Here is a 16,161-nt window from a genome sequence, read left to right on the forward strand (position 1 = left end):
CCAGAATTTCTATTTGATTCCCTCTTATAATTTCTATTTATTGATATTTTCTTTGTTGAAACATCAGTCATCTGGATTCCTTTAATTCTTTGTCTATAGTTTCTTTTGGCTCTTTGAGCATATTTCAGACAGTTGATATAAATTTTTGACTAGGGGTGCCACGGTGGCTCAGACCTTGTTATCAGTTCAGGTCTTGATCTCAGGATCATGAATTCAAGCCTCATGTTGGCTCCATGCTGGGTATGGAGCCTACTTTAAAAAAAAAAATTGCTTTTCTCTATTAAGTCCAATGTCTATGACTCTTCATGGTTACTTTCTTTTTCTCCCTTTTAAATAGGCCACACTTTCTTGTTTATGTGTTTTGCTATTTTGTTTGCTAGTCTTTTGCTTAGGATTTTTGCACCCATGTTTCTGAGTGAAAGAGCCTTTGATTTTCTTCTCTTGTGATATCCTTGCAGATTTTGGTGTCAAACTAATAAATATGTTAACCTCATAAAACAAGTTTGGAAGTATTATCTACTTCTATCTCTGAAAGCATCTGGGTAAGATTGGAGTTAAATCTTTTTAAATATTTTGTAGAGTTAACCAGTGATGCTATCTAGGTCTGGAGTTTACTTTGTGAGAAGGTTTTTCAGTATAGATTCAATTTACTTCATAGAAATTTTCTATTTAATCTCAATTTTAAAATTTACTGATGGAAAGCAGTTTATAACTCTTAAGATCTTTATATCTGTAGGATCTGTGGTGATATCTTTAAAAAATCCTGATATTGCTTATTTGTATCTTTTCACATTTCTTTTGATCAATCTAGCTATGCATTTACCATACTTTGATTTTTTTTTAAAGATTTTATTTATTTATTTGACAGACAGAGATCACAAGTAGGCAGAGAGGCAGGCAGAGAGAGAGGAGAGAGGAGGAAGCAGGCTCCCTGCTGAGCAGAGAGCCCTATGTGGGGCTCGATCCCAGGACCCTGGGATCACAACTTGAGCTGAAGGCAGAGGCTTTAATCCACTGAGCCACCCAGGCGCCCCCCCATACTTTGATTTTTTATGAAATAAAAGAAATGGCTTGTTGATCCTCTGTTGTATAATTCTTTCTTCCTTCCTTCCTTCCTTCCTTTCTTCTTTTTTATTTTATTATTTTATTTTTTTTAAAGATTTTATTTATTTATTTGACAGAGAGAGATCACAAGTAGATGGAAAGGCAGGCAGAGAGAGAGAGAGAGGGAAGCAGGCTCCCTGCTGAGCAGAGAGCCCGATGCGGGACTCGATCCCAGGACTCTGAGATCACGACCTGAGCCGAAGGCAGCAGCCTAACCCACTGAGCCACCCAGGCGCCCTCTTTCTTCTTTTTTAAAGATTTTATTTATTTATTTATTTAATACAGAGAGAGAGAGAGAGAGAGTGAGAGAGCACAAGCAGGGATAACAGCAGGCCTAGGGAGAGGAAGAAGCAGGCTCCCCACTGAGCAGGGAGCCTGACTTGGGGCTTAATCCTAGGACCCTAGGATCATGACCTGAGCTGAAGGAAGACGCATAACCAAATGAGCCACCCAGGCATCCTGTATAATTATTTTCCATCTCCCTTTTCTCTGTGTCCTTTCTGTCTGTCTGTCTCTCTCTCTGACTCTTTTTAAAAAAAATTTTATTTATTTATTTGAGAGAGAGGAAGACAGAGAGAGAGAGAGAGAGAGCGCACACGGGCGGGGGTGGGGGTAGTGGGAGAGGGAGAGGGAGCAGCAGACTCTGGGCTGAGCATGAAGCCCAATGCCGGGCTCAATTCCAGGACCCTGAGATCATGTCCTGAGCTGAAGTCAGATGTTTAACTGACTGAGCCACCCAGGTGACCCTGGCACAATGTCATTTTTGCTGCATTGTATTCAAAAGGCCAGCCCAGTTACTGGAGATAGAAAAGTGAGCCTTATATCTTTGATGATGGGTGGAGCTACAAAGTCACTTTGCAAGGGGCATGGCCATTTTTGCATTCTATCACACTGATTTTCTGCTGGAATTCTCAAACTTTAAATTTTAATTCCTTGAAACATTAAACATAATTACAGAGTTATCTAGATGCTCCTTGAGCCTAATTCTATTGGTTATTTTTTCTTTTAGGTTTTGGACATGTTTCCTCTCCTTATTCTTGTTTGTTTTTTATTTCATTTTGGACATTTGCATGCAAATTTTCAAATTTTAGAAATAATTTAATGCTCATGTTGATGTTATTTTCCTCCAGGAATAATTTATATTTTTATTTTTTTAAGATTTTATTCATTTATTTGACAGAGAGAGAGCACAAGCAGGAGGAAGGACAGAGGGAGAGGGAGAAGTAGACTCTCCACAGAACAGATAACCCGACTTGGGGACCCTGGGATCATGACCTGAGCACAAGGCAGATGCTTAATCAGTTGAGCCACCCAGGTGCCCCTGAAGATTTTATTTACTTATTAGAGAGAGGGAGAGAGAGAGAGGGTTGGAGGGGAATGGGCAGAGGACGAGGGAGAGAGAGAATCCTCAAGTAGACTTCATGCTGAGCCCAGAGCCTGATGCAGGGCTCTATCTCAGAACCCTCAGGTCATGACCTGAGCCAAAATCAACAGTTGGAAGCTTAACCAACTAAGCCACCCAGGTGACTCAGTATACCCACTTCTTCTTAACATGAGATCCTTGAACTCTGTGTTCTTTTAGTTCCTTGAGTTTATTGCAAGCCTTCTGGGAATGGAAGTCAAAAATGCTAGCCTCACCTCTCCGAGTTTCCTCCTTCCAGATCTTCGCCCCGTTATATTTCACTGCTTTATTAGCTCCCTGATGCCTTTAGCAATATGCTTTTATACTTTGCCCATTTTTTCCCTAGTTATTCTCAGTGGGAGGGTTGGTTAGCATATCTTAATGTGGTCTTCATGATCAGAATTAGATTTCTTTAGATGATTATTTATCTCAACTGTTAAGAATAAAACAGCTATGCTGTGGAATAAAAGTATGTTCTGCTTTCAGATCACAAATTCTTTGGAGTCAGGAAACATGTCTGATACACAAAGGGGCCCCAACTCTTCAGGGCCCTGGTCACACTCTGGATTGTAACCAGTGGGGATTGATCTCAGGCTTTCTGTGCAATGCGTCATTGTGCCTCTTGCATCTGTAGGACCATGGGAGACAAATGCACAGTCGGTTTCTGGTTTGGCAATGGAGAGAGCCAGTTCAATCATGGAAATATGAATGGGAACCCTATGTGTGTGTGTGTGTGTGTTTAAAGATTTTATTTATTTATTTGACAGACAGACATCACAAGTAGGCAGAGAGGCAGGCAGAAAGAGAGGGGGAAGCAGACTCCCTGCCGAGCAGAGAGCCGGATGTGGAGCTCTATCCTGACATCATGACCGAGCGGAAGGCAGAGGCTTAACCCACTGAACCACCCAGGCGCCCCTTTTTGTTTTGTTTTGTTTTGTTTTGTTTTTAAAGATTTTTTTTCCTACGTAGTCTCTACACCCAACGTGGGGCTCAAACTTACAACCCCAAGATCGAGAGTCTGGTGATCTCTTGACTGAGCCAGCCCAGTGCCCGGAACCCTATGTATTTTATTCTTAGGAGTGTCAAGAGCAAAGAAATACAATCTATCAACCGAATAACTTCTTTCTTTCTTTATTTTTTCAAGTTTCTTTAATTATTTACTCTGACTCCTGAGGAAATGCCAGGGTGAAGATGTGGTTGGGAGTGAACATGTTTATAACGCAAATGGATATCTAAAAATCCCCCTCTCCATTGCTCTCTTCCCAATGTCATCCATCTTAACAGATCTGTTCATATAACAATCCCCGTATCCTATTCTCTCCTCCAAATACTTTCTGACCCTCCCCGGTGGACCTTTTCATTTCCAGCATTTTCTATGTGACCACACAGCTTCCCTGCCAAAAATGGCCACTGGAACTTCCATTTTTCTTTCCTGACTGCACTGGTCTTTCCTCGGGGAGGCAAAAACTAGCAGCTCTATGTCACAGCCTCATTTTAATTAGCACACATCTTGATCTCTAGAGAGGACAACCGTGGGCATATATCAAGGCCGTGTAGTTTTATTTTTCTCTAATTATTCTTAAGGGAGTAATTGCTGTGGAGACTTCCTAGTGACTACAAAACTGGCAAACCTTAATGAGAAATGACCCCAGTTTGGTGTGTTAAGTGTTACAAGAGAGGATTATGAATATAGCTCTATAGGAGGACAGGGGAGGGAACTATGAGTTCAGTTTGGAGGGTTCATCTTACTGGGTTTGGCCCGTTCAGAATTTCCAGCAGTCACCGGTGGTTGCCTCAGCTCTGTGGGGAGGGAGTCACGTCAGATACAGTGTTTATAACATTATGGTTAAAAACGCCTCCTCTACAGCCTCTAAACTGACTGGATTTCAAGCTCATCTTTCTTGCTTTGTAACTTGGGCTAATTACTTTTCAGTAATTTCTACTCAGTTTTTTTCCCACCTGTAAAATAGGGATAAAACTCTTACAAGGTCATTGTTAAAACACATAGTTAAGGGGTGCCTGGGGGGCTCAGTCGTTAAGCATCTGCCTTTCGGCTCAGGTCGCAATCCCAGCGTCCTGGGATTGAGCCCCGCATCAGCCTCCCTGCTCACCAGGAAGCCTGCTTCTCCCTCTCCCACTCCTCCTGCTTGTGTTCCCTCTCTCACTGTGTCTTTCTCTGTGAAGTAAATAAATAAAATTTAAAAACAAGAACAAAACCAAGAAAACCACATAGTTAAACATGGTTAATGTTTTTTTTTAAGATTTTATTTATTTATTTGACAGACAGAGATCACAAGCAGGCAGAGAGGCAGGCAGAGAGAGAGGGAGAAGCAGGTTCCCCGCCAAGCAGAGAGCCTGATGTGGGGCTCCATCCCAGGACCCTGAGACCATGACCTGAGCCGAAGGCAGAGGCTTAACCCACTGAGCCACCCAGGCACCCCGCTTAAAATGTTTTTATATAACTTTACATAAAAGTGTTTTATAAACTTTATATAAAGTATTTTATAAATTTTACATGAAGTGTTTAAAGCCTGCTGCCCCACAGAAAGAAGTCAGGGGGTTTTAACTATTTTTAGGGTTGGTTGGGCTCCTTCAGAGGAGGGGCACGGAGCCTGGGGAGCAGGGAGGCAGGAAAGGGAAGTACACTTCCAGGTTCTCTCAGCCTCTGGTCTCCTCACACATGCCCCCTTCCTCTTGGCTCAAGGGAAGTCATATCCAACTGCCTGCTATGCTCAGGGTGGCGCCCTTCCTGCGGCCTCCAGCCTGGGTTCTCTTTTCTGGAATCCCTAGATTCTGCTGAACCTGTGGTCGGACTCTCGGGAATGCAACTCTCCCTACAACCCCCCACAACACAGACAAAGCACATAAACTCTGTTAAATGGAAGATACAGAGGAACTCAACTTCAAAAACTTCCGTGATACTGACTTGGAAGAATAAGACTGAAGTGTGGACTAATGACTTAAAAGAGATCTTCGATTTTAGGGAAAAGAATTTAACTCTTCTCATCAAAGCAGCTCAGCCGAGGGACAGTGGCCTGTACCTCCTGGAGGTGACTGGTGACAGTGGGGAAGTTAAGCATCACCAGTTCCAGGTTTCTGTATTTGGTGAGTCCCTAGGACTGCTCAGCCTGCCCCTCTGACCCCCTGCAAGGTTTTTATTTCCAGTGCCTTTCTGACCAGAATCTCTGCTTCCAGATCCTGTAGGGACCCTTGAAGCAGTGGGGGAGATGAAGGTCCTCGGTGGAGGGAAATGCCAAGTGTCGCTGTCCTGCTCAGTCTCTGGAGGTGGCAATGTGAGCTATGTTTGGTATAGAGGGAAGGAGCTAATGGAGACCCCAAACAATCTCAGCAAACTGGAGGAACAGATTGATGTCCACAGCTTGGAAAACTACACCTGCAACGTCAGCAACCCAGTCAGCTGGGTAAACCACACCTTCTCCCAGAGCTGTGACAACAAGCGTGAGTGGAGCACTTTGCACTAATAGGGGCTGAAAATGTTGGACCCCATAATCAGACTCATGCCAGAGATGCTTTGGTATAAGACCCCTTGGTTGCCTCCTCAAGTGCCTTGCAGCCCCTCCCTGGGGTGGTCCTGGTCTCTGGGCACAGAGTTCCCATAAGCCAGGTGTAGCTTAGTCTGAGAAGATTGTTATCCCCAACAAGAATCCTAGGAGATGTGAGTTTTCCTTTATGTAAGGAAAGCTTAGTTGTTTGGTGGGTCACGGTCCTGCCCCGGCTGCTAGTCATCACTTCCTTCCTCTGACAGACTGGTGGAGACCTGTTTCCTCCTCCCAGGGAAGGGTAACTTCCCCGAGCCATGTAGTTCCCCAGGAGGTGACTATGGGGTACAACAGTGCCCTGGGTCATGGGAAAGTCAGTTTGATCACAGGGTTCCTGGGAGAGTTCTTGGTTTATTGCCTATGGTCATCCTAAGACTTATCTTGGGTTAAGTTTGCAACAATTTTTATCAGAGAAATAAAGACTTAATGTGTCATCAGCAAAGGCATTACAGGGAAAAACCTACTTGCTGTCCCTGTCCTTAAGGAGTTTACAGCCCAATAGGGGCAACAAAACTAGGCATTCCTAGGCAAAAAAAGCAACCAACAAGCTGAAGCGATTTGGAGTGATAAGGACCCTGGCTTTTGGGTCATGTCACTAGGGTTTCATTACTCACTAGCTCCGTCGTCTCAGGAAGATTCCTTACCCTCTCTGAGCTTCAGTTTTTCTCTTGGGTAAAGTGGGGACGATAAGACGTATTTCCCAGGATTGCGGGTAAGAGTAGGTGAGGTTATGCTTGTGACGAGCCTCACCAGCGAGCACCTTCCCTTGTCGATGGGCTCCCGCGTCATGCTACGCCTACCACACAGATATGCAATGTGGAAGTTCAAACGAGGAAGGGGAGTGGCAGGAAGGGGAAGGGAGGGCTGCCGGGCCCAGAGTGGGGTGCAATGTGTTTTGTTGAGTTAGCAAAAGAATGGGTATACATCCCATTTGCTGTGCCCGATGCTTTACATATATTAGATCATACGATCTACCCCCTTATGCAGATAACATCATCTCCTTTTATAAGGGAGAAGATGGAGGCTCAGAGAGGTTGAGGAAGTTGCCCAAGGGCACAGAGTCAGGCCTGTCAGACATTGGTATCCATGCCCTTAGCATCAGTCAGGGGAAGTCACCCAACTGTGGGGAGACAGGGTTGATGGTGCAATCAATGGGGTGCAAGGGGGGAGTGCAGGTCTGAAACAAGTCCTCTGGCCAACAGGTGGGAAGGGGGAGAGAGAGGCTGAAAGCTCAGGCCTCGTGCTTTCCATGTCCTAGAACACACCTTTGTGGACTACTTGGTGTTCATCGTGATTTCTCTAATCATCCTGCTCCTGGTCACCCTCACCTGCTTCTGTGTGTGGAGGAGGAAGAGGAAGCAGTGCCGTAAGTGCGGGTCCCCAGGAGGTGCTGTTGCCTGACCTGGCGTCCCCAGTGGCACGCGCCTGGGAGCACAGCACCTGCTTTTCCTCTGGAGCGTTGGGACATGTGTGTGCAGGTTTGGGGGAGGGAAAGCTGCTGGGCCCTTTTTCCCAGGTCATACCTACTGAGGGACCTCGGGGATGTTTGCAGGCCAATGTGCAGATTTAATCTGCAGGGGCCTGGTTTGTTGGGGGGCTGCCCAGCCCGATGGACTGCTCTGTTGCCTGGTTGCTGCCCCTGTGGGCATCCTGGGGAGAACACTAATCTGCCTCCTTTCTAGAATCTTTCTCAAGGTCTTGGCCATCTGGGATGGAGGTGGGACTGTGAGAAGCCGAAGCCTGGACAGGATGCCCTCTGGAGGTCTCTGCAGCTCTGTCTTTGCTGCTTTTCTCCCACAGATATCGTCCCAGGGGAACCTCTGACAGTTTATGAAGACGTCAACAACTTGCAAAACAGGTGTAATCAAGTACGGTACAGGAGGGGCTGGGGGTCTCTCTCCATTAGCCTGGAAGGTGCTTCTGGGAGGATGGTCATTAGGAGAAGGGAGACAAAGGGTGCCACATAAGTGTCTTCTCAAAGTGGTCCTCAGCCCTCCCTTCTGTCTTCCCATCACCCTCCTGGCTCTGGCTGTGGAGGACAAGCAGAAAACAAGGGAGAACCTGCTGAGAAGGATGGAACCCAACAAATCCACAGAGGAGGGCAGAATGCTGCTCTTGCCTCCCAGGGTGATGGCTGCCTGGTGTCTTTGTTTCTGCCTAGTCTCCCCGGCTGCGCTAAGGCCCAAGAAGAATCCAGCTTCCTTGCATTTTGTGTCTGGCCACAAATTCTCATGCCCATGCCTGTCCAAGTTTACTTTTGTGGGTCCCTCTATTGTTGCCCTGGGTGTGATGGAAGCCAGTCTGACCAGCCAATGCATAACAATGTTGTAGCTAGCTCAGTGGTCTGCGTCCACAACATTTTGGGAAGAGGCCTGAGTCTGGCTGAGATGTGCGAGCGAGAAACCAGTTTAGCACAAAACTGGGGAGCCAAAGTGGCTTCTTCCTCCGAGAATCTATGAAGAACCTCTCCAAACCAGCCTCTGCAGGGAGTGGCCAGTTCTGACGGCCTGCAGGGTGGAGCTGGGGAGGGCCCTGTAGGGCGCAGCTCCACTGCCTGCCCTTAAGTAGGGCAGGAAGTGGTGACAGGCCTAAGGGAAAGGCAGGGCCTAACTGCCCAGCCGGGAGGGTGGGAGGGATGTGAAGGGCCCTCTTCCCACCCCCATTCCTTGTGCTCCACCTGAGGCAGTGAGACCGAAAGTCAGAGTGGTGGGATCTCCCGCTTTATCACATGTGTGAGGCCTTGTGGAACAGGCAAGCCTCTTCCCTCAGGTCTGGGCCCCATGGGAATCAGGAATCGGGGCAGCTTCCCCGGCCCGTTTCCTTTCCCCATTCATGGAATATTGGGGTGTGAGACACAAAGGAGACTTTGTCTCTCCCATCACTACCAGCCACTGGGACGAATGCCTGAGAGCAAATGTGTCTACCTACAGCTAGAAGCCCAGATGCTTGCGACAAATTGCCTTTCCTTCCACAAAATGAGGATGACTTTAGGTCATCTTCTAGGTCATCAGCATTTAGGTAAATTCAGGGGAAGAGTGGAAAAGAGCTAGTCAGAGGACAAGAAATCTCTTGGGCTCTGATGAGTGCTGTGAAGTGTGTAAACCTGGCGATTCACAGACCTGTACCCCTGGGGCTAATAATACATTATATGTTTATAAAAAAATAAAAAAATATATATAAAAAAAAGAAGAAAAAAGAAAAAGAAAAAGAAATCTCTTGGGGATTTAGGCCTCTGCCTCTGACTCGGGAGCTCCTCCCTCCATGGCCTCATCCCTTGCTGGCTTCTCCCTATGGCTTTCGGGGTTTGGTCTGAAGGCCTAAATCTCAAGTTCATGTGCTCTTACTCTGGGGCCCTGTTCTGACCTTTCTAGAGACGCTCCACTCTCGTTTCTTGCCAGATACCCATGACTCTCGAGCTCCCAGGACAGCAGGCTTTTTCCTGATCCTCTGCGCTCCTTCCTCTTGCTGGCCCCCTCTTGCTCCCCGTTCGAACCCAACCTGGCAATAGGCGCTCAGGGGTAAAACACCTCCACCTCTGATTCCTGTGGGCAGGAGGGGAACAGGAAAGGCACGGTCTCCCTGCCTTTGGCCTCGGTCCAAGGCTTCACTCAGCTCTGCGGCTGCCCGGGGGCTGACATCAGGCCTAAGGCAAACTCTGCACCAAGGTTGGATCTAGAGAAGGGGCTTTAAAACAGTGAAAGCCTCTGAGGGAGGTGCAGGCCCTGAGGTGAGGCTCAGATCACAGCCCTGCTCAGGGCCCGGTGGTTACGTGGGAAATCTGGCTGAGAAGTCAGCAAAGGCAAGTTTCTAAGTTACCGAAGTAAAGCCGGTGATCGGAGCCCCTGTGGACAGGGTCACCCAGTGCAATCCCTTCACACCTGGGGGGTTCCTTGCATGGGACAGTAACTACTCCAGTGTGAGTCGCTCTCTCTACTGTCGCTCCCTATCCTGGGGTGACTGATGACCACCTCCTTCACTAGCTTCCAGGCGCCCCTCTTGTTTGCTCTGTCTCTCCCCACCCAACCCCAATCTGGACAGACACAGCCATCCGACCGTGTGCCCCTTTACTCTTTCTTGTGCAGACGCAGAGGCAGAATCCCGCCGGAGAAGGAAGCACCATCTACTCCATGATCCAGTCGCAGGTACCACTATGGCTTCTCGAATCCATTCCAGGCCTGTCTATGGCGCTTCCTAAGGCCTTCCAGAAGCTCACACTCCTGAATGGCAGAAAAGAGCTTGGTGCTCCTAGGGTCTAAAGGACGGCGTGGCCTCAGCTGCATTAAGATGTTGGGAAAGATCTCTGTGGCTCTGGAGTGTCTTGGCAGAGCTGAACAGAGCTTGAGAGTCTGATGTAGCTCTTCATTTCCCTTCCATGCCTGGCGGCAGGCATGGCCCAGACAGCCGGTAGGGGGAGGAAGCTTGTCAGGGGACTTGGCTTCTGCTTTCTCTTCCCTGCTACTTCCAATACTTGGGGACCTTGTAGTGTGTTTGTTTTGTTTTGTCTTGTTTTGTTTTAATTTCTGTTCCTTATAATACTTGTTTTCAGGGAAGAATGTGTCTGGGTTGTCCTCTTTTATCTTATTATGCCTTAACAATAACAATTTTTAAAAAATTTATTTATTTGATAAGGATACAGAGAGGGGAAGCACAAGCAGGGGAGAGAGGCAGAGGGAGAGAGAGAAGCAGGCTCCCTTCTCCCTGAGAGAAGCAGGAGAGAGCCTGCCATGGGGCTCTATCCCAGGACCCTGGGATCATGACCTGCACCGAAGGCAGATGTTTAACTGACTAAGCCACCCAGGCGCCCAACAATAACATTTATTATGTACTTACTATGTCTATTTTCTTCATGAATCTCACAAAACAGCCTCATGAACTGGGTCTAATACAACCTCCATTTTGCAGATGAGGAGACAGACACAGATAAACTAGTGTGTTCCAGGCCACAGAGCTGAGCTAAAGGGCTTCTGAGCCTCCCATTCCCCCTGCTCTCTCCCTGTCTCCAACATTCTGGGGTTATAGAAATTTACCATGAACTGGAGAAGAATTCTCTAATTTTGACAGCTAAAATGACATTTTCAATAACCCAGGCTGGGGCATCTCTCTCAAGGGAAACACTGCCTCTTGGTGGCTAGTGATGAAAAATTTCTAATAAATATGACATTTATTTTGTATTTTTTAAATAATTAAGTCCTGAAGCAGTAACCTCTTTGGTTTGGTGGCTAAGCTGCTAGGCAGAGAAAATCCCTGGGGGATAGTGATAGGCTTCAGAGAAAGAGCAAGAAAAGGAGGAAGAGGAGAAAGTGGGAAGAGGGAAGGGAAGTTGGGGGGGGGTGCCCCCTCCTGCTCCCCATGAGATCATGTGATTCACTGACAGTGGGTAAGAGCATTAAAGAGAGATGTAAGAGTGACCAATACCTGCTAGTTTTCTGGCTTTAGTCACATTGGATTCCCACAAGAGGAATCTCAGTAAATGCAAGGGAGAGCTCATCTCAGACTGAGATGTTGAGTGAGAAGGAGCCTCTTCCTCTGAGGTTCCTGAGAAGGAGGATGGCTACCTTTCTCTGAGGACACCTGGTTCAGGTGCAGAGAAGGAAGGCATGTTGCCAATGGGAGGCATTGAGGTGTTGAGGAAAGACCTCCGGTGAGTCTGGGTTTTAAATCCTGCTTCTACTGTGAATATACTGCCTGACTTGGGCCATTTACCTTTTTGGAGCCTCATCTGTAGAATGGGGCCGATGATGATCATTCCTCTCATGTAGGTGTATCGTAAGGGTTAGGGGAGAACACTTATACAGAGTAAGTGCCATCAGGTTGTCTGACCTCCTGGGTCCAGGGTTCCTTTCACTAGTGCTTAGAGATTCTGTCTGGGCAGGGTTGGGGGGAGGGGTGGAAGAGATGACCTCCCTCCCTAGGATTCTGTTGGATCTATGCTTCTGAAAGGGTTTTATTTCTCTTCTTCTTAGTCCTCAGCTCCCACATCACAAGAAACAAATACATTGTATGCGCTGGTACAGCCTTCCCGGAAGGTGAGTCTCCTCCTCCAGTGCTTGGGAGGCAGGTGTGGATCTGCGCATGCACGTGAGCTTGCCGAGTATGGGTGCACTGCCCCGTGATTTGTCTTCCCTTGTGTGTATCTGAGCAGATTGGGTTAAATGGCTGGATTTAAATGTTAATGGGCCAACGAGAAATGCTTTTCCGATTCTGTATGGAGAAAAAGAACAGCTCTGAGACTAAGAGAACAGCAGATTAAAGGAGTTTCTAGGAGTTTCTATGGGACAAAGACAATCAGACAGAAAGGTGGTGCTTTGTCCAGAGAGACCACGCCATCCTTAGTAGGCCAGCTGAGGCTATGGAGAGATACTAAAGGGGTTTCCGAGGTGGGAGAATATAGCCCAGAGCCAGAGGAGTAGCCCAGACCTAGAGAGACACAATGTTGACTTTCAGGAAACCGGATAAGGTTCTAGCCAGTCATTTGCTGTTTGGTGAGCTGAGGCAACCCATCACAGCCCCCTCAAATCCTGCTCCAAGCTGAACTCACAGCTCTTTTGTGAACCTGGTGCCCATGGTGATCTTTTCACCTTGAGTGGGAGGGGAGTTGGAAGAATGGTATTTCCAAGGCTGGAGTCACAGCAGGACGACATAAACTTAACACGGTAGTACGGGAAGTTGGGAATATGCTGAACTGGGGGAGTGTTGAGTACATCAGGTCAGGGTCAAATGGGGGAGAGGTTTAAAACAGATTTTCAGACTTTTTATTCACCTGCCTTCTAATATGTCATTCAGTCGCTCAAGATCCCACCATGAGAGACAGTTACACTTCAGTTCTATGCTGCAGGGCATGGCGCTAGGGTCGGTCACAGGCACCACTGTCACATGCTTGCTGCTGTTAAGGAGACTCTACCTAGTACTGCGAGTGCCTCTGAATTCCAGTGTTTCTAGGGTTTCACCACGGTCAGGGATGTGTGTGCCAGAAGTGCTTACACTAGGGGTGTGTGTGTGTGTGTGTGTGTGTGTGTGATGTGTTGATGAGATACATGGTCTGAGGACATATGCGTATGTGTGCATGCGCTGGGTATGTGTGTGAGTGGATCTGAGAGGTATGTGGGTGCGGGATACCAACTTCTGACTCGGGTTCAGAAATGTCAGGTCATATGTAAGTGTGTATTGTGCCTTCTCTGGAAACCATAAACCCCATTACTTACTCTCAGGGTAGAAGATTTTATTCACCCCTGGCTGTGGGTTCAGGGATTTTTTTTTGAGGGAGCCCTGAGTCTCTTTGGGGACCTCTCACATTAGTGAGGAGTGGGACGTTTCCTGACTTGAAGTTAAGCACTCTTTACCTTCTGAATTTCCAGTCTGAATCCAAGAAGAAGAACCAGAGCTCTTCCTTCAGTTATACCATCTATGAAGAGGTGAGATTCTACAGCTCCTTCTGAATGGGTTCAGGGCCCATAGAAAAGCCTTGAAGTTGAACACTCGTGAAAAAGCCATGCATAGAGTCTCAGAGTTGTAGAGATTTTAGGGATCTTCTTTTATTTTTTTAAGGATTTTATTTATTTGAGAGAGATAGCATACAATTGGGGCAGGGGCGTGTGTGTCCCTATTTTCCATTCCCTTAATGGCCTCAATGGAGCCACCAGGCTCAATGGTCACTTTACAGTGTCCATTCCAGAATCAGTGTAAGATTATCTATGCCCCAGAATGGTTCCCAATTACTTGCTAACTTTCGAAAATCATTTAGATTTATTTATCCTCCCTTCTCTGCACCCTTGTCCCACACACCCGTGGAAAGGAGACATGTCCAATGTACAGCCCCCAGCTGGGGAACTAGCTGGAGGACAGCCCTAATTTAAAATTCAAGCTCCCTAATAAGAGATAAGAGTCCAACCCTAATACATTCTCTGACACTGAATTAAACCCTTACTTTCCTTGGACCTCAGTTTCTTCATCTCTAAAATGAAAATGTGGGTAGGAACATCCCTGGGGGGCACCTGGGTGACTCAGTTGGTAAGTGTCTGTGGCTCAACTCATGATCTCAGGGTCAGGCTCCCTGCTCCTCCCTTTGCTTCTCAATGGTTATTGAGGGTGTATGATGTGTTTGGTAGCCTGCTAGTGGCGTCGTGTGAATTATCTCATTTAATACTCATAGAATGCTATGAGGTAGATATAATTATACTTCCCATTATACCCGGAAGAATTTGAGGCATGGAGGGCGTTCCCACCCACTAGCTTCATGGTACATCGGAGCTTCCACCTGCGGCCCAATAAAGATGCTGCCGGTGGTCACAAGGGAAAAGGTAGGTGGGTGCCTGCTCGAATTCCTGGCATTTCAGCTGTAGCCCCACATCAAAGCCAGCTGGACAGCCCAGGGCTGTAGAGGACACCGTGTGGGCCAATGCAACCTAGGGCTGGGTCATTGTTAAGAAAACACTAGAATTGGAGCCAGAAGAACTGGTTTCAAGCTCCTCCTTTATGTTATTTGTTCTACAACTCCAAGCTTCATTTTCTTAATCTGTAAAATGGGGGTAATAATTGATGCCTCTCAAGGATGCTATGAGGATCTCCTTGCGGGAGAGGGTCTAAAGTTCCTCTTTTCTTCTGCAGGTTGGGAAGACACAACTCAAAGCCCAGAACCCTGCCCGACTGAGCCGCAGGGAGCTGGAGAACTTCTGCGTGTATTCCTAGTTGCTGTAGCTGTTCTCCCCTCCCTTAACATCCCAGCGTTGCTTTGGGAATCAGCGCAATGGATGATACCACATGAGTTTACAGAATGGTGCACAGTCTAGAGAGGACATGGGAGTTTTTTATAGTCTATGTCTTGTTTCAAAAATGATTTCTAGTAAGAGCGAATCTGTTAAATAATATCTCTAACTTACAGACTGGATGAGAATGAGTAGACCGTTGGGTAGTTCATCGTAGACTGCAAAGCAAGTCGACAGCCACACAGCAAGTTTATCAAGTGCTATGCCGATGCAGGCTGCTGTTATTACTAGCATTACGGTCCCTTCCTCTGGTTTTCTAACGTGTGACTCATCTTTCCTCCTCTCTAATCGGGAAAGACCACGTTTCCAGACTCTCCCCTTGCCCAGGCCCATCTTCCAAAGAGGGAGGAAAGATAGGGTGACTCAGAGAAAGAGAAACAGCCCCCCGCCGTGAGGATGGACTAACCAGCTGTGAGCCGCTGGCAGCTTCTCCAGGAGGCCCGGGCCTAGGCTTTACTCCGATACAGAGGAAACCCCCCCCCCCCCACATTAAACCCTTACTTCTGGCCACTTGATCATGAGGGAGAGAGGGCAGGAGTGAGAGTAGACAGTGCAGAGCAAGCTGACCTCTGAGTGGAAAGATCACCCTGAGCCCATGCTGTCCTGATAACTGGACAGTGAGACCAGCTTTGCCTACGGTATGATGTATGATTTACAAAAACACATTATTAGAAATCTGTTTTAGCGTCTTCACAATTCTTCACAAGTAGAAACCACACTCTCTTTAAGTTCTGAGTCCTGATGAGTGCTCCCCACGGCGTATCGTGGAGCAAGGGTTCAGCCAGCTGAGCAGCTGGGAACTAGACCCCCTGCTGGGCTCCCCTGAGCCTCAGGCCAGTCTCTTCCACAAGGCTGTGGGGACAAGAGACGAGACTCTGGCTGAGCCCGGTAAGGGGATACATGTGAGCTGGAAGAGGTCCTACTCAGAGACCCCAACTGTGGCTATCACATGGAGCCTGGTTCCTCAGTTGTCCACTCTGTATTTAACATGGGAATTTAATATAAAACCATGCTGTCATTCAGAGGCATTCTAAATTTCTTTTCTGAGTTAAATTTTTGTGTCCCTTCCATATTCTGTACTTTTCCTCTCTATAGCACCCAAAGGGCACTTGTGTCCATCAATAAACACAAGTCTGTTTAGTTCCTCCTGGAGAGGGGTCTGGATTCCTTGCAAGTTATTGGTGTCTTCCAGCCTCATTCACACTGGCGCAGATGATCCCAGAGTCCCCAGACCCCAGGGCATTCAGTCTCATGGGAGCATAGCCATAGCTTATCCTTGTTCATCTCATGCCCTCCTGATCCCTCTCCCCTGGGGGCTCTTTGGCTGGCCAGC

The 16,161-nt window shown here is 47.3% G+C and overlaps 1 protein-coding gene across 3 annotated transcripts in view; it reads left to right on the forward strand.

The window, feature by feature from the left end:
* The window catches only part of CD244 (CD244 molecule), a 46,468-nt gene extending 30,500 nt beyond the window's left edge, over positions 1–15,968 (forward strand). For all 3 annotated transcript variants that reach the window (XM_047705479.1, XM_047705480.1, XM_047705478.1), the window contains 8 exons: positions 5,297–5,611; positions 5,702–5,965; positions 7,325–7,432; positions 7,867–7,934; positions 10,149–10,208; positions 12,030–12,092; positions 13,422–13,478; positions 14,671–15,968. In XM_047705479.1, coding sequence (XP_047561435.1) covers positions 5,297–5,611; positions 5,702–5,965; positions 7,325–7,432; positions 7,867–7,934; positions 10,149–10,208; positions 12,030–12,092; positions 13,422–13,478; positions 14,671–14,751 — 1,016 coding nt within the window. In that variant the 3' untranslated portion in view covers positions 14,752–15,968. The remainder of the gene's footprint in view (positions 1–5,296; positions 5,612–5,701; positions 5,966–7,324; positions 7,433–7,866; positions 7,935–10,148; positions 10,209–12,029; positions 12,093–13,421; positions 13,479–14,670) is intronic.
* Positions 15,969–16,161: the final 193 nt, after the last annotated feature.

The sequence above is a fragment of the Lutra lutra genome, chromosome 15, assembly GCF_902655055.1.
Source record: "Lutra lutra chromosome 15, mLutLut1.2, whole genome shotgun sequence".
Taxonomy (NCBI): domain Eukaryota; kingdom Metazoa; phylum Chordata; class Mammalia; order Carnivora; family Mustelidae; genus Lutra; species Lutra lutra.